The sequence below is a fragment of the Microcaecilia unicolor genome, chromosome 1 (genome assembly GCF_901765095.1).
Source record: "Microcaecilia unicolor chromosome 1, aMicUni1.1, whole genome shotgun sequence".
Lineage (NCBI taxonomy): Eukaryota > Metazoa > Chordata > Amphibia > Gymnophiona > Siphonopidae > Microcaecilia > Microcaecilia unicolor.
In genome coordinates this window covers 39,050,499-39,071,436 of record NC_044031.1, presented here as the reverse complement: position 1 = coordinate 39,071,436, position 20,938 = coordinate 39,050,499, and the positions used below count along the sequence as shown (strand labels likewise).

Below are 20,938 nucleotides of genomic sequence, written 5' to 3'. Positions count from 1 at the left end.
AGCAGCAGAGAGGTTCAAATATACAACTAGAGCCGCCCTGCCACCACCCAGCATGATATGGAGTTCACATAGAAAAGCTGCTAGAAGAGTTTCAGTGCTATGGCCTGGTATGAATCTGGATTGACAGGGATGTAGAATAGAGGAACATTCAAGCTGTGAGAAAACTACTTTCTCAGTGAGCTTGGACAAAAAAGGTAGATTAGACACTGGCCCTATAGTTGGAGACAATGGAGGGGTCCGTTGAGGATTTCTTAGGATAGGGTGAACAATGGCATGCTTCCAAGAGTTTGGAACAGAACCTAGAGCTAAGCTCTGACAGTTGAAAGAGCAAGAAGTAGAAGACAGTGGCAGAGAATATTAAGCCATTTAGATGGGATAGGGTCAAGGGAACAAGTGATGGGTATGATAGTAGAGAGGAGCTTTGACAAAGAAGAGTGTAGCTGGATTAAAAGAAAAACATATCTCTGGAGGTAGGGAAAGTCTGGAGGAATCATCACCAGGGGAAGATCGGTCAGGCTCAATTGACGAGGACAGGATGTCGGAGGCAAATAAGGCAGAACGTGTTAGTCATAGAATGAAAATACTTGGCAGGATCCTCTGCAAATAGGGTGGAAGCAGAGGAGGAAGGGGATGGGTTGAAAGAAGACTGTTCCAACAGAACAGAGAACAGTTTTTTTCAGGTGGTTAGCTGAACTGTTGACTAAATTAATATAGTAGGACCTCTTAGTGGACTTTAACACCACTGATAAGAGCAGAGGTGTTATTCACAGATGTGCAGTCTTTTGAAGGTTATCGTTGAGTTGGTGTTTGGAGGTTGATGTTGGTATGCTGGTGTTGAACTCTTCAGGATGGTTATGATCTCTCCTATTTGCTGTTTATCTCCTCTCTGCCGTTTATCTCAACGTGAGTTCCATTATGTCTGTGTTCTCTTCTGGTGTGAGCTCCAACAAGATTGTGATTTCCCCTCTTTGCTGTATATCCTGATGTGATCTTACCTCTTAGCAGTGTAGCCTGATGTGACCATGTTCTCTCATTTTTCTCTCTAGCCTGGCGTGGAGTGGCAGGAGGGATGTCAGACATGTCACTGTGTGAACGGGATAAAAGTCTGCACTGCAGGTTGCCCTCCTCTCCACTGCATTGAGGTAAAGAATTGAATGCTGATTTTTATTTAAAAAATGTGTAAACCACCAGAACCAAGAGAACATTTTGTTCACACTGATTTACAGACTACTGCAATGGAATTTAAGCAGGATGTAAAGAACAACTCACAAAGAAACTCCAGACCGCCCAAAACACAGCAGCTAGGCTGATATTCGGCAAAACACGATTCGAAAGTGCCAAACCCCTCCGAGAAAAACTGCATTGGCTCCCAATTAAAGAACGTGTTACCTTCAAACTCTGCACCCTGATCCACAAAATTATCTACGGCGTAGTCCCAGGATACATGACAGATCTCATAGATCTACCAGACAGAAATAGAAACAGATCATCACGAACATACCTAAACGTCCACTACCCAAACTGCAAAGGACTCAAATACAAAGCAACCTATGCATCCAGCTTCTCCTACATAAGCACACAAATATGGAACGCACTGCCAAAAGCAGTGAAAACAATCTACGACCATCTAAATTTCAGGAAATCACTAAAAACCTACCTGTTCAAAAGGGCATACCCTACTGACCCAACATAGATGCCTACACTCTGCAACACAGCAAATCCAACGATCGTACTGGACACTATATAACCTTCCCACTCTTTGACCCCCACTGTGCCTGAAACAAACGCACCTTTATTCAACCACATTCTATATCGATCTTGGCAAACGCCTTTCGGTACTATGTAAGCCACATTGAGCCTGCAAATAGGTGGAAAAATGTGGACTACAATTGTAACAAATAAATAAATAAATATCCATAGACAAACATCATAACAGATCATTAAAATACCCAAAATACAACCATAAACAGAAATTCATGCTGAAACTATCAGCTGTAACCATTTGATCCTTGTGTTTGACCTTCACTCACAAAGATCTTTTCACACTTGTACTACAGCCCAACTGACAGATTGACCATTAGAACAATTTAATCTCTCACATTGACTTCCTGTCACTTGCTGACCTGCTTTATTTTCCAGCTGCAGGAATGACCCCTGACCTCTCATACTGACCCTGCACATTTCCTCGACTTGCTGACATGCCGGACTGTTCTTCATAGGTGTAGTTTGATTATTTCATTGGGGGGGGGCAAAGGGAGGAAGGGCTTGACAAATTAGCATATTCATTTGCATACATACGGTTATTCAAATCACACTCGCCAGATTAAAACACTGAATATGAAGCCAGCATATCAAAACAGTAGATATATATATTTTTTTTTTAAACTGAAATAAGCCAGCACCATGGGAAATTTCTCTCATTATGCCCCCTCCCACATTGACATAAATTAGCAAGGGGAGAATGCACTTTCCCTTACCTCTTACCTAGGCCTGACACCATCACCTACCCATTTTCTCCTTCTCCAGATCGCAGATCTTTCTCCCTTCCTCCGTCCTTACCAGCAACTCATCATACCATGCATATGGATAGAAAAACATAGCCCCCTCCCCCCAACCCCATCCCAAACAGGCAGAACTTTTTTCCTTGTGATTCTGGGCAAGTCACTTAACCCTCCATTGCTCCTGGTACAAAATAAGTACCTGAATATATGTAAACCACTTTTAATGTAGTTGCAAAAACCTCAGAAAGGCAGTATATCAAGTCCCATTTCCCTTTTCCTATTTGAGATTCTATATGGAATGTTGCTACTATTGGAGATTCTAGATGGAATGTTGCTACTATTGAGATTCTGTTGCTACTATTTGAGATTCTACATTCCATGTAGAAGCCTGCCCTGCACGTCAGACTCACAGACCACGTTGCTGATCTGCAAGGGCAGGCTTCTACATGGAATGTTTCTAGTGGAGGAGTAGCCTAGTGGTTAGTGCAGTGGACTTTGATCCTGGGGAACTGAGCTTGATTCCCACTGCAGCTCCTTGTGCTCCTGGTACAAAATAAGTACCTGAATATATGTAAACCACTTTTAATGTAGTTGCAAAAACCTCAGAAAGGCGGTATATCAAGTCCCATTTCCATTATCTGCCACTGCCTTAAATTCCCAGTTAGAATGTATGCTCTCTAGGAAAGAGAGTGGAACTTGTTATGCCAATATATAATAGCTTGTAAGATGACCTGATTTGAGATGCTGCATAAAAGTGGAAATAACATTGGTGATGTTCTGGTAATCATGGAGAGTTTGTCAAAAGGGATGGAGTGAAGTGGCGATCTGGCGGAGGGGAAGATCTGTCTTGAGCAATTCAGTATTCTCATCTTCTGTTTGTACCTCTGTTTAGGGTGAAGTGAAGGTGCAAGAGCCAGGCAGCTGCTGTCCGGTTTGCAGGAAGGAAATTCCAGGTAATGAAACACAGAATGCAATCCTGTGCCCTGTGGCTTCCTCTCCGCGGGTGAGAGAATTAACACCTTCTATTCTAGGCCCTAAGCCTGATGTATAAAAGGGTGCTTCCAAAAAAAAAGAAAGGGAAAACACATGCTCCTTCCAGAATTCAATAGGAATCTGCCCAGCTGAGGTAGAGGCACTCCTGACCTGATCTGGGGGATGGATTAATGTCTGAACACATGGAAGGCACCTGTTCAACACAACCCAATATGTGGAAAATTTCCAGAGGCTCTGCTGGGGAAGCTTGGGAGAAATGGTTCCACTGATAGGATTCTTGCTATAGTTGCACAGTCCAAAAAAAATCTCTTCGGCCTTCAGTAAAAGGGCTGGTGATGAGAAATGTGGGGCCCCAGGCAAAAATTTGGGAGGGGGTCCCCAAAGCTCACAAGCAGGCAGAGATGGATGCACAATCAGGCAGACGTGGGGGCCCCCTGTTCAGTAATACAGTACTTGAAAAAAAAATATCAGAGTGGTTTACAAGTAATAATAAAAGCAAATATATAAATGCAGCTTACAATCCATAATTTAAAAACAGAAATTAAAAAAATACACAAAAAACAAATAAATGCTAGTCTTGGACACAATCAGGACTCCACAGCAACAATTTAACACTCTCCAAGAGCAATATAAAAATAATAAGCGTTCAGGCCAGATTTAAAATGGCCCAAAGATTGCTTCATATGGAAATATTTAGGTAGTGAATTCCAAAGCAATGGAGCAGAGTTGCATGTGGATTCATGATCAGCTCTGGCAGGAAACTGAACATATTGTGAGAACGAAGAGTATGAGAAGAAACATGGAATAAGTACATTAAACAAAGCAGCTGGTGACCAATTTTCAGAGTTCTAAAGGTTTAAAATGGAGCCAGGCAATGAAGATCTGAACCAGATAATTCTTGTACTTAACGACTGAAAACAAGAGTCACCTGACACAGCTATGTTTCGGCACACTATGCGCCTGCCTCAGGGGTAGATAATTCTTGATTAAAAAATGTCAAATGTTAAGAAATGAAGAGAAAAACTGGTTCTGTATTCAATAATTCTTTGTCAGCAACTTGCACAAAACTTAGTGAGTGAAAATGCATTTGGCACTGTCTTGCACAAAGCCTCTAACATTTTTCAACAAGAATTATCCACCCCTGAGGCAGGCACATAGTGTGCCGAAAGATCAGGGCTTTTTTGAGGGGGTACTGAGTACCAGCACCTTTTCCATTGTCTGCTAAAATTGACCCATGGTCTTCAAGTTTTAATGAAAGAGCTCAGGCTCTACAAACCAATTCTGCCTTGTCATAGATTCTGTGACTGGTTGCAGGGGTCCTGGCTATTGTGGGGCGGGTCCCTCAGCGATCACCCCCATCTCTGAAGGGTGGCATTTGAGTACCGGCACCTTTTTTGCTGGAAAAAACGCACTGCGAAAGATAGCTGTGTCGGGTGACTCTTGTTTTCAGTCGCTAAGTACAATAAAGAATTATCTGGTTCCGATCTTCATTGCCTGGCTCCACTTTTTTCTTGTACTTTTGGTTTGCCCCACACGTAGAGTTTTTTCCTTCTCCTTTTTGATTGATAAAGTTTTAAAATGAACACTTTATACTTAATCCTAATTGAAACAGGGAGCCAATGAAGGAGACACAGTCAGTAAGTTTGAGATTAAACAAAAGTTGAACAGCTATATTTTGAATGGTTTGAAGTTTCCCAAGAACATAATTAGGTAAACCATTGTAAAGAATATTGAAATAATCAATGCAAGAAATAATAAGCATATGAAGAAATACCACAATGAAACGTCATGAAATTATCTAACACAGTGGTCCTCACTAACTTTTAAGTTAGGGCCACTTTGGATCGAAACAAGCTGAAGGAGAGCCACCAAATAATTGCCCATGCAGTGCTGCGACACTTTTGATCAGTGTGTATCAATAACATCCATCATAACTAGCCGACCTTCAAATTTTTCATTGAGGCTATCCTCAAAGAGGTGTTCATTTCCAAATGCATTCACTTTGTTTACTGAGACATGTCTTTTCCTTCAAGCCTGCAGCTCTCCCCCCATCCGCTTTCCCCTTTCTGTCGAGAGCTTGGTTAGAGAGGCAGATAATAGCAGGACCCCCCCCCCAGGAAGATGATGGGGGAGGGCCACTCCAGAAGACGCCGGAGGCTGTCATTGGCCCCTGGGCCTTGCATTGAAGAACAATGATCTAAGACATTTAGGGGCCCTTTTACTATGGTGCCTACGCGCACCCAATACACATCAAATTAGAGCTACCGCCCGGCTACCACGTGCCCCGGGCGGTAATGCTATTTTTGACACACATGCAAAATGCACAGCAGAAAATATTTTCTATTTTCTACTGCTTGGCGGTAACCGGGTGGTAATCGGCCACCCAAATACCCAGCTAACAGACCCCACACAATATGTATCACCCACTCATACCCAGGCATCACAGATTAGTCAGCCAAACAGCCATGCAGTGACGATATCTGTTCAACACCCACCATCCTTCCAAATAACCCCACAGTATGCATATAAAATTAACCATGCAATCTTTACTCCAAAGCAAACAAACCTGAGCAGCACACACCGCAGCTCATGGCCACAGTGTCTTCAGATGCTCGTAGCACACATGACTGTACCACTTACCAAGAGTTAGCATATGGCACTGGACTTGTTGCCCAAGCATGGCCCTGTGTGCTATGGCACAGGGTGTCTGAGTTTGGAAGCTCCTTCTGGGTCATCTGGGTCTGGGCATGGCATAAAGGTGGTGCCCTCAAGCTAGTGGAGGGCGGAAGGAAGCAGCTGCTAATATGGCAATCCCTACCAGCTGACAATTGGTGAGGAGGATATATCTCGGAGGCACTCCTTCAGAGTTTGAGTCAGCGAGGGGCTGTGGGCCACCCAGACTGCACATGTGAGGTAGGGGAGGTGGGGAATAAGAAGGAGTGTGTGTGGAAAGAAGAAATTGCAACAGAGATGGTATTACAAAACTCAGTACAGGTGTCATTCACAATTTCTTCTCGAAGACCAATTGATGCTTTGTCTTCTTGTATTAAAGACACCCCTTTGGTAAAGGAGTTATACCTGTGGTGTATATTATCACTTCTTTTATGTTAAGGGTGCAGTTTAAAGTCCTCAAGTGTTTTCAGTGGCCATCTTGTACAAGAACTGGGATCCTATGGAGAGGGATGGGATGTTGTAGGGAACAACCTTGTTAGTCAAGTTATAACACCCCTAATGTTTTCTCTGAGAGCAGAAGAGCCTCCGTCTGAGTGTCATCGTCTCACTGAGCTCAGGAATGTCACCAAAGGAAGTTGTCACCTGGATCAGGTGGAGGTGAGCTACTGCAGCGGGAGGTGTGTGTCCCGGACCAACGTCATTCCTGAGGTAAGGACAGGAGGAGGGGGCCACTGCTTTCATACACAGCAGCTGATCAGAAGCAAAACAACCTTAAGTAAAATCCCAGTTAATTCATTTATAGCCTGCTAATACCAATCACATAGTTCATCGTGGATTACAACTAAGATACTAGATCAAAATAAATCTAGGAAGTAGCAATATTAATCCAAAGTTGCTATAGATGTTAGTAGCACAGTCATTAATAAACCTCACAAAAACACATCTTCACTTACTGTATGCAAGTTGAAGCCTTCTCCCTTTTTGTGGCACATCACTGTCTCCACAACTCTTTAACATTACATAAGAATATAAGCATTGCCAAACTGGGACAGACCGAAGGTCCATCAAGCCCAGTATCCTGTTTCCAACAGTGGCCAATCCAGGTCATAGGTACCCCAGAACAGTAAAACATTTTATGCTGCTTATCCTAGAAATAAGCAGTGGATTTCCCCAAATCCATCTTAATAATGACTTATGGACTTTTCTTTTAGGAAGTTAGCCAAACCTTTTTTAAATCCTGCTAAGCTAACTGCTTTTACCACATTCTCTGGCAATGAATTCCAAAGTTTAATTACACATTGAGTGAAGAACTATTGTCTCCAAATTGTTTTAAATTTACTACTTAGTAGTTTCATTGCGTTCCCCCTAGTCCTAGTATTTTTGGAAAGAGTAAACAAGCAATTCACATCTACCCGTTCCACTCCATTCAAGTTGAAGACTTCTCCTTTCCTGTGGCTCTTCACTCTCTCAATAACACCTTAACGTTATACTCTTCACCTTCTTTTCAACTCCCTGCTGTCCATTGACCCACCTTCTACCACCATCCTATCTCACAGCCTGTGCCCCCATCCTGCCCTCCATCATTCTACTGTCTATCACAACCCTTCCTTCTCCCAGTCTGTGCCCCTCCTGCTGTCCATCATTCCATCTTCTACCAGAACCCTTCCCCCTCCCAGCCAGGTGCTGGCTGGAACCTGGGAGGGGGGCTACAGGGAAGGGAAAGAGGTGCCGGACCAAGGGTAAGAAGGAAGAGAGAGCCAAATACTGAACCCACAGGTGAACCAGATGCTGGAATGGGTGGGAGAAAAGGAAAGAAGGTAGGTTGGGTTGGAGAGGAGAGAGACACATTGGTATGGAAGAGGAAGAGAGGGGAGAATCTGGACACAGCAAAGTAACAGAAACAGAGAAAAAATTATGTGCAAGGGGTGCACAGGGACAGGGACACAAAGGGGAGATGCAGTGTAGACACAGAGGGGCAATGTCATACACAGAAGATAGATGTTTGACACAGGGAGAGAGGATAGGAAGAGGGAAGTTATGATGGATGTGGGGATATGAGCACAGGGGAGATAATGGAGAGGAAAGTATAGGGACACAGAAGGGAGATGTTGAGCCTGGAGGACGATAGGGACACAGAAATGCTCAGTTTAGCGATAAAAGGATTTTCTTTTCTTTTTTCTGTTTCTATTTTTTTTTAACAATAAATAGTTGGAGAGAACCTGGGGATTAGGACAGTACCCAATCTTTTTGGATGACAGGGATGTCTTTGCCAGTGACTCATGCTTTCTGCCTGATGGTGTCAGAGCTTAAGCTCTGGAACTCTTTGCCGGAGGACATCGGGAGAAACACAAGCAAGATGAAATCAAACGATTGGATGGCAAAAATATTGTCTGATGCTACTCAATGCATCACTATCAATGCAGGCCTCAGCCACGCAAAACATCAAGGAAAGCTGAAAAACCTAAATAAGATCTTACTGTGAGGAAGAAAGGCATAATTGAGGTGGTCCCAGTGCAACAAACATGAAAATAACATAGAATTTTCAACTCATGGTCTATGGAAAAACTGGAACTGAGGTAGCCCTGTGTAACAGCACTGATGCAGAAACTCTCACACATTTGCTGCATTATGGAAAGCTCTTGAGCTCTGTTTACAATGGCCTGGTCCTGGGCTCTGTTGGATGATGTCATCCACTTGTAAGGACTGTCATCCTGCTTGTCCTCAGAGAAAACATGTATGGGAGAGGGATAATAGAGCACCATGGGGTCCTTTTACTAAGGTGTGCTAACAGATGTAGTGTGCGCTAAGTGATAAGAAGCCTATTATATTCCTATGGGCATCTTATCATTTAGCGTGTGCTAATCGTTAGCACATGCTAAATCTGTTAGCACGCCTTAGTAAAAGGACCCCCCCCCATATGAGAAGTGATTGATAAGATATAAAGTCCCATTTCCCTTCATGTGCCTATAACCAACACACCTACCCACATAATGAAAGAAGCCATTTCTGGCCTATTAGTCAGTCTGGACGCACGGGGGTGCTAAAGAGAGAGAAAGGCATTGCTGATCACCTCCCTGTTTCCCTGCTGGTTGAATCTGTCAAAGGAAGTTTTTGTGCAGCACAACTTTAAGCTTATGTCATGCAAAGACTTTCACACGTATCTCAGAAGCCAACCAAAATTGTCGAGGGACATCTGTTCTTCTGATAAGCACATTTGGGCTCAGACTCAGTCAAATTCAAATCCAGACGTTTTTGAAAAATAGATTGTCTACTCCTGTACTGTAAAGTCAGTCACTATTTGATGTGTGTTAGTTAACTAAAATCCATTTACATATTTGGTATGATTAAATGTTTCTTTAGTAACCATTTTTATTTTTTGTGTCTTTCTTTTTTGTTTCCGCAAACGTGGTAACCCTATCTTTCCCCAACTCTCATGGCCCATTTTGGCCTCTCTGTCTCATTCTGCCTCTCACTGGCTCTTCTTGTCTCCCTCAAGCTCAAGCAGCCTGCCTAACCTAGCTAGTGCTTTTTCTCTGCAGGAGCCTTACTTGCAGACCATGTGTGACTGCTGTAGTTACCGTCTGGACCCGGTCAGCCCTGTGCGGATCCTGAGCCTGCAGTGCGCTAATGGAGAGGTGGAGCCGGTGGTGCTGCCCATGATTCATAGCTGCGAATGCAGCAGCTGTCAGGGTGAGTCCTGAGGGTAGACGTAGGAGAGGGGAACTGAAGTACATTCCCACAGGAGCAAAGAACAAAAGCAAAAGGAGCCTTCAAGACAGCAGGCGTCAACTCAAATTTATTGAACAGACCCGACACGGTCCGTGTTTTAGCAAACATTGCCTGCGTCAGGGGTCTGAGGACGCCAAATTAATTCCACAAAAAACACTTGGATTATAAATATTAAACCAAACCACTATACACACAGCGCAACTCTGCCAGTTAAAGGTGTGTGCTACAACCATAGGAGCCGACTCTGTGGGTGCTGTGGGTGCTTGAGCACCCCCAATATTGAGAAAATTCCTTGTATGTGTTCAAGGAGGGGTTATTTCCATTGGGCTTAGCACCCCCAATAATTTTGAAAAGTTGGGTCCTATGGCTACAACGGTTTGGTTTAATATTTATAATCCAAATGTTTTTTTGTGGAATTCATTTTGTGTTGAACTTTGATCTTAATTTGCTTGTGAAAGTTGCAGCAGCTGCAATACAACCTCTTATTCTGGGCTTATCTTGTACTGGACTGCTTTGACACTGAGGTATACAGCGGTATTTAAAATGAATACATCCAATCCAATATGCAAGAGGGATGTCTTGCCTGTGTTGGTGATTCAGGTGAGCCCGGGGTACATGCCATCAGATTGTGGGCAGGTCCAGATCCTGTGGGACAAAATTGCAGGTTTTGTTGATGACCTAGTTGGGCAGGAGGTTAGGCTTGGCTCAGAAGTAGTTTTGTTAATGTATCTTGTAATTATTTGTGAAATTATAAATAAATAAATAAATTTAAAAAAAAGAAGTAGTTTTGTTAGGTGACCTGTCACCTTGTAGTCTGAGCAGGGAAGGTGCCTGGCTCCTGTTGAAAAGGCCTAATTAATGCAGAAAAAATGCACATTTATGAATTGGAAAAGCCCTGAATGAGACTGCAGTGCTATTAGCAGTAGAGGAACCTGTTCCACATGTTAATGTCTTTAGCAGGGGCGTATCTGAAAGTCGGCGGTAGCGGGGGCCGAAGCCAGAGTGAGGGGGCACATTATAGCCCCCCCCCCCGCCGCCGCCATTTCCGACCCCCCCCCGCCGCCGTGGGTACCTTTGCTGGTGGGGGACCCCAACCCCCACCAGCCGAGGTCCGCTTCCTCCTGCCGCTGCGAGGTTTTTTAAGTTCTTCATCGGGATTCGTCCTCCGTCACTCTCTCTGTGCTGCTGTTCAAAGAAGCTGCTAGCTGAATGCAGTTTCGGACTGAGTCTGACGTCGCTGCTGCACGTTGTACGTGCAGGACGTCAGACTCATGTACAACGTGCAGCAGCGACGTCAGACTCAGTCCGAAACTGCATTCAGCTAGCAGCTTCTTTGAACAGCAGCACAGAGTGACGGAGGACGAATCCCGATGAAGAACTTAAAAAACCTCGCAGCGGCAGGAGGAAGCGGACCTCGGCTGGTGGGGGTTGGGGTCCCCCGCCAGCAAAGGTACCCACGGCGGCAGTAGGGGGGTCCAGGGCGAAATCTGCGGGGGCCCAGGCACCTGTGGCCCCACGCAGATACGCCCCTGGTCTTTAGAGAACTTGGCAGGCTGACTTCTTGTAAGCAGGGGCGTAGCCAGAAAACAGATTTTGGGTGGGCCTAGGCAAGAAGTGGGTGGGCACCAAGTGTTCTCGCCCCCACCACCAAAATAAAATCTCAGCCGGCAGGAAAACGCTTCTTTCCACCTTGGCAGTCTGCAGCACTCATGTGCTGAAAACTAATATGCAAGTGCTGGTATCGTGGAGAGTAGCATTTTCATTTCCATCAGGTGGAAGTCTTCAGCTGGTGGAGCTTGGGATCCCCACAGCTACCGCTAAATGTGTGCTACTGTTGGGTGGTCCTGAGCCCTAATTGGGTGGGCCCTGGCCCATCCAGGCCCACCTGTGGCTACGCCACGCTTGTAAGTGCAGGAAAGCTTTTTTGGAGGTGTGAGGGCTCTTTGTCCAGCGGCTCTCTCTGTTGGCTTGGAGTATTTGGGAGTGGAAGGATAGAGTGAGGAAAGGGAAGGGACCTGAGAGGGGCCCCATGAGTGAGGCAGAGAGAAATTAAGAGACCTGTGAGTGGTTGAGTAGGGGCTTGGGGGGGGGGGGTGTTGTACAGTGGTTACAGGACAGATAGCAGTGGTCTAATCCACAGGCATTGCAGGAGATGGGGTGAGGGGTTTGAACTGAAGGGTGGGGCAGGGAGAGTTTCTATGAGTTCAGTGGGCTAGGGCTGTCCTGTGACAAGGAATAGCTCTATGTCAGCCCTCAGTGCTAGGTTTGTCTGCAGAGATGGGGGGAGGATAGGGGATTTGAGGGGTCACACCAAGAGTATTTGTTTCTGTGAATGTTCGTTTTAAACATGTAAAACCGGGATGTTTGTAAAATTATGGCTCCTCGAGGAGGGACTGATAATGCTTTACAGTTATCCTGTCATCTTTGCTACTGTCGTGGGCTGAAAGTCATGGAGTTGTTGAGTCTTTAGAATCATCTTCCTCCTTTATCTTTGTGCTGGTGGGGAGGGACTGGGGAAGGGTTCCGGAGGAGCTGGAGTTTTTGTAGGATTTGGTTGTGATGTATAATATGTAAGTGTTAAATTAATAAACAGATTCAAACAGAGAGCAAAAGTCCATGCTTCCTTTTAACTTTGAAAACTCCCAAAGAAAATTCTACCTGCCCAAACTTCATTCTCCTTTTTTGTGTGGATACTTTTTGAAAATACAAAAGTGCATGTCACCCTGACCTGCCCCCTGGGAACACCTCCCAAACGCAGGTACGGGTACACATATTGCTGCACTATGACCATATTTCTACACTCACACACAAGAGTGGGCAATTTTCAAAGACCTCATTTCCATACATGATGCACCATTTTAGCTGCACAAATGGCTTTCAAAATCACTCTCAATAGGGAATGCTGAATTGAGAGTTTGTGATTTTAGAGCCTTTCAGGCAGAGGCGTAGCCACACACCCAATTTTGGGTGGGCCTGTGCCCAAGATGGGTGGGCAGAAGAAATCCGCCCTGTTCTACAAGTGATTTGGTCTCTCCCTCTCTCGCCTGCATGCCATATAGTTTCTCAAAATATCCCCCTTCCCCGCATACCTTTTAAATAGCAGATTTTCACCAGCAGCGAGCAGCAACAAATACAACACTGCTCATGTTGGCCCCACAGCCTTCCCTGTTTCTGCATAGGTGGGAATACATCAGAGGGAAGGCTGTGGGGCCGGTGCGAGCAGTATGTATCAGTCGCTGCTCGCTGCAGGCTAAGATCTACTATTTACAAGGTATGCAGGAGGGACAGTTGTTGGGAGTTTTTGGCTGGTGGGGCTTGGGGATCCCTGCCAGCCACATCATAGGTGTGCTGCTACTAGGTGGGCCTAAGCCCAAAGTGGGTGGGCCTGGGCCCACCCGGACCCACCCTTGGCTACACCACTGCTTTCAGGGCACTTGCCTTTCTCTACTAATCTCACATGCCAAATAGCGATTGAGTGGATTATAATTCATGAACCTTTTTCAACTTGTCTGAAACCTTTCTATTTCTCTTTTCTAGGTGGAGACTTCTCAAAGCGTTGATGGCAGACTGAAGTGAGCAGAAGCTGCTGAGGCTGTGTTGACTGAGGGAGATACTGCTATTGCGTTCCTCCTGGCAGAACCTGTAAATGTCTGTTAGTGTTTTTTCTACCAAAGGACTTTTATCCTGCTGCTTTGAAAATCAGACCTGTTAAATTTTACTGCTGTACAGAGTGAAGTTCATAATAAAGCTAGCTGAGAGAATGCGTTGGAGGACATTGTTTTATCTGGACTGGAGTATATATTGACCCTCTTTGGCCAGAAGGAGATGGTCCAAAGCTAGCTAGTGGCAAATACACACAAATATCCTCACCATTGAACATTTGTGCACTATTTTTTGTTCAGTCCTTGTCCACCAGATTTCTCCCACAGTCTCTTATCCATCTCACGTGACATCCTATCTCAGTGCCATCCAGATTTCACCTAACAAGATGAAAGGTTTGAGATGTATCATAGCCCTCTGCTGAAGGAAAATAACCAGATATATATTTCCTGTTAACCATATATCCACTTAATTTCTGCCATGTTTGAGCAGTTGAGGTGGGGGAGAGAAGAAATTAAGCTAGTTACCCAAGCAGTGGGATGGAGGCAAAGGTCAATGACCCATCAAGCCTGTCCTCCAGTATTTTCTCTGCTTTCTTTGGCACAGACCAAATACTCCTGGTGAATCATTTGCCCAGAAGTACAAGTTACATCAACCTTGTTTCTAGTTGAACATCCAACATGTACCTCGTCCATCCACTAAAGCAGTGATTTGTCAACCCAGTCTTTGGAACACACCCAGCCAGCTGGATTTTCAGGATATCCTCAATGAATATGCATCTTTCTACCCCTGTGAGAAATTTCTTCAATAAGTTACATTTACTATATTACCTCTACTTAGTAACTTTAGCCATTTTCAATATATAACAAAACTTTATTTATTCAATATTTCTTTTACAAATTACACAATCTTAAAACCCACCTTATCCTCACTATTTCAATCACATACACATATACCATACACTTCTCTTCATTCTAACTGTATTCAACCTTAAAATCTATAAACATCACAGTGGATATAACAACAGAGTAATTCATGGTCATCAATGCACAAGTTTAATTTCAATCATGGACATGAGTTAATGTGGATTATTCACACTGATGTTTATAGATTTTAAGGTTGAATACAGTTAGAATGAAGAGAAGTGTATGGTATGTGTGTATGTGATTGAAATAGTGAGGATAAGGTGGGTTTTAAGATTGTGTAATTTGTAAAAGAAATATTGAATAAAGTTTTGTTATATATTGAAAACAGCTAAAGTTATTAAGTAGAGGCAATGAATATGCATGAGATATACCTGCATGCAAATTTACCTCATGCATATTTATTCTGGCACAGCTAAAAACTTGACTGGATGGGTATGCCTTGAGGAAGGGGTTGGGAAATACTGCTCTAGAGTCAACTTGAGGCTGCTCTTTTCCCATATTAAACCAACGAGCTAAATAATAACATATTAGAAGCATTTCACTGTTATGAAAACACTAATTTCTTGTACACCCACAGAAATTGTGAAGTGGTAAATCTGCACCTTTTTGGTTCTCTCAACATGAAACATGCAAGCGTAGATTCGATACTGAGCAATCTCTGGAAGAGCTCTGGAGAGTGATTTGTGTCTCCTATCCACAGCAAATATCCAAAGGAAAACAGCCACTATCTCAGGACCAAGGTTAGAAGATGGTTCTATGCCACCTTGAGTGTATAAATTTTGGCAGTGGAGGAGAAGGAACATCATGAGAGAGGCCAAGTATGGTGGTTGACTGTCATAGAATACAAATTATATTTCAATAATTTTCAATATAAACATTGAATAACAACAGTGACAAAATTCACAAAGATGCAAATACTATATTACATTCTAGTGTAATAAAAGGCTATGCAGATTAACATTTTGATCATATTACAATTCCTTCCCTAATCCCACCCTACTCCTTTCTCACCTTTAATTCACTAATATTATTATTATTACTATTATCCCTTATTGTCCTGTCTGTCTGTCCTGATTTAGATTGTAAGCTCTTTTGAGCAGGGACTGTCTTTTCTTCATGTTCAATTGTGAAGCGCTGTGTACAACTGGTAGCCTATAGAAATGATTTGTAGTAGTAGTAGTAGTACACATACCAGGAGGCTTTGCTCTTATACCTCCTAGTAATACAAGTCTCGATTCCAATTATTTGGAAATCTGGTTTAAGTGAAAAATAAGGCAGTCAAAGTTCATAGGTACAAAAGAAAAACGTGTACTCAAACCCACACAGTATACCCACCCAAATCTCCCACCCACCCTCCAGTGTACCCACATGAAAACTATCAGTACTAAACAACTGCCTAGGTCTCAGCCAAAAGGGTTCCCATTCAACCTGAAATTGGCGACCCACAGGGCTATCAATTGAATAGATTCCTTGACTCTCTATTCTCGTCTGTTTTATCATCAGTGTTCTCCAACTTACCACAGTCAGTCCAGTCGAGGACATCCAGTGTAAGAGAATGGTTTTCAAAAATAGAACTGCTTTTCTAAAAAAAATGTTTAAAGCCAGGTGGGATCTGTGCCTGATTTTCCCAAAAGCCAAATAACAGACGTAGATTGTTTGGTACCGTATATTGCCAATAAGTTGCAACTAGTCAGCAGCATTTTCCAAAATCGGATCACATATGGACAGTTTACCACATATGTCATAGTTTACCACACTGGAGGCATGAGTCTGTGACAACAATGTGGACTAGGTATGCTCTTGTGAGGACAGTAATGCAGTCTTTAAGCAAATGTATACATCAATTCTTTTAGTTCTATGGACACTGGAAGGCAATGAAGTTTCAACACATACTGTCTATAACACTCCTGGGTGATATCACAATGGAAGTCCACTGACAACTTCCTAGCCAAAACTGCAAACTGTAATTCTGGTGTGGAGTTCTTCAAATATAGATGATGGTAGGATAAGGGCACCTTCTTTTATGCTCCCAATGTATATGCTTCAGAAAAGGTCTCTTGGACATCTTCCATGAAGTCTATCCATTGTAAGGTATGAACATAATGCTGTAATTGTAAGCAGGGCCGGTCTTAGCAACTGCGGGGCTCTGTGCAGACCAGTTCAGTGGGGCCTCCTGCCCCGCCTGTAAAATTTGACACATGTATGTACATTTGATGATTATTTCACAAATCCTGTATGATGTTATGACAAACTAAAATTAAATTAAAGTTTTGAAGTCACCTCAGTAAGGCCAACACACAATTCCTCCACTGCAAAACACTAAGCACAAACTCGTGCAGAAACACACTCAGAACCTTACTGTACCATAACAGCACTAACTCCCAGGACGAAAAGAGAAACAACCTTATCTGTGAAAAGACAGCACTGTAAATATTACACAATTCCCTAAAACCCCAATACACTATCTAGTGAGGAAAAAAAAACAGGACTGCTACAGATCTCTACACAAAAACTACATGTTCACACATACGAAAAACAGATAGTCTATCAACAAATATAAAACAAGGAATCACAGAACAATAATAGCGATACAAAGGCAAAATTCTGAGCTGGAAATCAAGGAGTCAGACTCTGCATATACAGCAATACTAGAGAAACAGAAATGGAAATACAAAATATCAGAGATGCATATTTTCCAAAGTTTGACATGTTCCAACGGATAAATTAAAAAATAAATAATTTTTTCTACCTTTGTAGTCTGAGCATTTTATTTTTACATTTGATTTGGTCCGTGTCGCTTCTGTTTTTCCTAGATCTCCTGTCCAGTTCATATTTCTTCTCTCTCCATGTCTGCCATCCATCTTCTCTCTGCGTCCCATCTGTCCTGCCCAGCATCTCTCCTTTGTGTGCCTGTTCAGCATCTGCCTAGTTTCTTTTCCACTCTCCTTGTGTCAGTCTTCTCCTAAATTTTTTTTCCAGGATGGCTTTGCCATTTTTTTTCTCCTGTTGTCTTCTTCCTTTTCTTCTCTACATCTGTCTGGCACTGATCTTTCATTTTATGGGGTTCCCCCCCCCCCCCCCCCCCCCCCCCCCACACACACACTTTTCTCTCACCCGCATTTATCTACTAGCACCATCTCCCTCTCATTCCATTTCCAGCACTCACGTTGCCCCGTCTCTTCCTCACCCAGTCTCCTAAACCCCTCTCCCATCTTTCACCCACTTCTTTAGTCCCCCATTCCCATCCTCTGTACTTACCCTCTTAGCCCTCATCTACCCTCCGCTGCATTTCATTACCTTATCAGTCCCAGCTCCATCTCTGTCTCTCCTTCTTTCCCTTGCCTCCAAGGCCATTCTTCTGTCTTTTATCCTATACCCAATAGCCTCTTTCTTTCACCATCTTTTTAACCCCATTTCTACTCTCACTCAACCCTGTCAGAGACCCGTCCCCTTCCTCCCATATCCCAGTATCTCCATCCCTTTTCAATGCCTCTGATCCTCTCTCCAGTCTTCCTGGTCATTCACGTTATGTCTCAACCTTTCCCTACATCATCCTCTTTTCTTGCCCTTCTTCTCATATCCCTCATTTCACACCGTCACTCATTCTCCCAACCCATCAATATACCCCACCCCTCAAAACTAAAATTGCCAAATCTTCTCTATCCCCTTCAAATTCCCACTCTATCTCCCCTATCTGTAATTTCCTGCCCTGTTCCTCTTCCTCTCCCATCCTCCCACACTGCCTAGCCACATCCACTCTGTCCCCCACCTCTCTACCCATACCTCCTAGCCCCATCCATCTCCTGCTCCTTCTCCCACCCATCTGCCCCATACTCCTCCCCATACCCCCTAATAACCTCATCCATTTCTTGCTCCTTCCCCCCACAATCCTAGCCCCACATAATTGTATACCCTGTCCAGACTTCATCCATTTATTCACCCACCTTTAAACTACATGCTATCACATTTAGGTGTTATTTTATAGACTAGAACAGTGGTTCCCAAACCTGGTCCTGGAGGCACCCCAGCCAGTCAGGTTTTCAGGATATCCACAATGAATATTAATCGGAGAGATTTGTATGCAGTAGAGGCAGCAAATGCAAATCTCTCATGAATTTTCAGTATGGATATCCTGAAAACCTGATTGGCTGAGATGCCTGCAGGACCAGGTTTGGGAACTACTGGACTGCACATTGCCAGAATACTGGCTTTTACAAGCGTATGTGCACATTTACCTGCTTATATGCTGATATTCTGATCAGTTATGTATATTCTTGATGTCTAAATGTTGACAACCCTCCTTACAGAATTCCCCTCCCCCTCCCTGCTAGTGCTGGAAATCAGCAGTGAATGTCCCTGCTTTGTTCCCTTGTCTGGTCCCTTCTACTAGCCATACCACTTTCAAGGAGCCTAGACTTAGGCAACTAGAAGAATTAGGTGCCTATGTTTAGGTGCTCAAGTTTTTGGACCTAACTCCGTAAGTTAGGCGCCTAACTCTTTTCAGTACTGGTGATAGAGAATATTTCTCCATGGACTGTGTGGATCTCTAAGTCACACGATGACAGAGCCAGCCAGAAGAGAGGATTCCTGCCTACTGTACACTGTGCAGCAATCCATATTGTCAGTTACATTCTTTCTGCAGTAGCGGCAAGGCCGTTAGCAAGGATTCTCTAGTCAGTTCGATTTTCACAATTAAAAATTCTTCACTTACCCTCACTAGTAGGGTTTTGAATGGGTTGTGTCAGCATTACTGTGCGGCAGCTGCTAGTGCGGCTTTGTAAAAGGAGGGGTTTAGTGTACAACCTGCGTAGTGCACAACTGCAGACAGGGCACATACGTTTGCAGAGCATGAGTGAGTCCCACACTTATGAGCATAACTTCTAGAATACAGTGTTTTACTTGCTCAAATACATTATGTACTAACATTTATGCCTGCCGTTTACATGGCGTGATAGCGCCCAACTGCTGACATACTCTAAAATGGAATTCTGGCGCCCAGATGCCATTATAGAATTCATGCTCAGTGCCTTGCATTTTAGAACCCAAATTTGGGTGACCTTTATAGAATTGACCGCTATCAGATTAAGTGCTGCTGAATATCATGTGGGGAGCCAGTCAGTAGGAGTAAATGAAGCAGGAGCTGCTCCTGACCAGTTAACTTTCACCGAATATCGATCTCTAAGTGACCACAAACTAAAAATAGAAAGATATAGACAAAAATTAAACTGCATATCGTCCTATATCTAACATCTCCCTTTTATCTCTCTATTCCCTCTATACTATGTTCAACATCTACTATCGCCCAATTCACCCCTTCCATATCTAGCATCTCCCCTATCTCCCTATTCCCCCTCCCCATTCCTGTGTCCAGTGTCAAGAAATGCCTAGTCACTCACCTGGGGTTACCCCGCGGCCACTTAGAGGGTCTATCCCCAGCACAGCTCAGGTCCACTTGCACCTGCCACGTGCTCTACACTAGCACCCTCCTCCCACCGACTGGGTCACAACCACCTCTGGTCATAACCCCAGTCTCAAATTATCACCAGTGATTTCTAGTTTACTGGGGCCACACTCCCAGTGGTCCCACAGTTCCCAGAAAGCACTCAGAGACCCAACACACAAACCACCAGGATTCTTTATCAGTCCAGACAGGCAGAGTCAATACACAATTATTTATTGTCTTTAAAATATATTGAACAATTAACAAAAAATGTGCAATCAGCAAACAATAACAGGTAACTGAAATATGGACCAATTATAACACTGACTAAACATCTGTTTACTTTCTAAAAAGTACCTGGGGAGATCAGGACATATAGCTGCTCACTTGTTATCAAATATAACTGTTTTTTACATGGCATCAGCAAAGCGCTTTCTCTGTCTCTCTTCTCCCGGGCTGAAACTGGGGAAAAAACCAGTACAGTTTAAAAAAAAAAAAGAGCTCCTGGGCCAATCAGAGCCCAGTCAACAAGTTTTAAAAGTATACTGCTCACAGTACTGTACATTCACTTCTTCACTGAGTGGAACTAAAAGATGGCATTCACTTTTCTATAAGAGTTTTAACATAAATCATGAACCACCTGCTGGCCAAGCTAGAGAAATGCACTTCAGAATTAATTTAGGCAGTTTACAGGCTTAAAACACACTGTTCTGTCACATCCAGTATCTACCCCATCTCATTATTCTTTCTCCATATCCAGCATCTCCCTTATATCTCCCTATTCCAACTCCCTGTCTAGTGTCTCTCCTCTGTCTTCCTATTCCTGCCCCCATAGCCCATTTCTCCTCCAATCTCTCCCCATCCAGGACCAGTCCAGGATCTCCAATGTGTTCCAGCCCTCACCAACAGACAAATTCTCCTCAAGTTCAGCAGCATCAATCTCCCTTCCCCACCTGCCAAATGACAGTACCTCTGTGTTATCACAGCCACATCATCCCTGTCTGGGACTTGCAACAGTGTCAGCACAGCAGCACACAGAGGAGGCCAGTCTTTTTTAGAGAAAAAAAAAGACCCTT

The 20,938-nt window shown here is 43.7% G+C and overlaps 1 protein-coding gene and 1 long non-coding RNA gene across 2 annotated transcripts in view; one reads left to right on the top strand and one right to left on the bottom strand.

Moving 5' to 3' along the window:
* The window catches only part of LOC115465678 (SCO-spondin-like), a 537,587-nt gene extending 523,949 nt beyond the window's left edge, over nucleotides 1-13,638 (top strand). The window contains exons 110-114 of the mRNA XM_030196374.1: nucleotides 1,047-1,142; nucleotides 3,394-3,454; nucleotides 6,745-6,875; nucleotides 9,707-9,857; nucleotides 13,434-13,638. Coding sequence (XP_030052234.1) covers nucleotides 1,047-1,142; nucleotides 3,394-3,454; nucleotides 6,745-6,875; nucleotides 9,707-9,857; nucleotides 13,434-13,456 — 462 coding nt within the window. The 3' untranslated portion in view covers nucleotides 13,457-13,638. The remainder of the gene's footprint in view (nucleotides 1-1,046; nucleotides 1,143-3,393; nucleotides 3,455-6,744; nucleotides 6,876-9,706; nucleotides 9,858-13,433) is intronic.
* Nucleotides 13,639-17,254: 3,616 nt separating this feature from the next.
* LOC115465350 lies at nucleotides 17,255-20,660 on the bottom strand. The gene is made up of 3 exons (XR_003941401.1): nucleotides 20,651-20,660; nucleotides 17,681-17,690; nucleotides 17,255-17,347 (listed from the first exon to the last, which is right to left on the bottom strand). It is a non-coding gene; the product is annotated as an uncharacterized LOC115465350 (long non-coding RNA).
* Nucleotides 20,661-20,938: the final 278 nt, after the last annotated feature.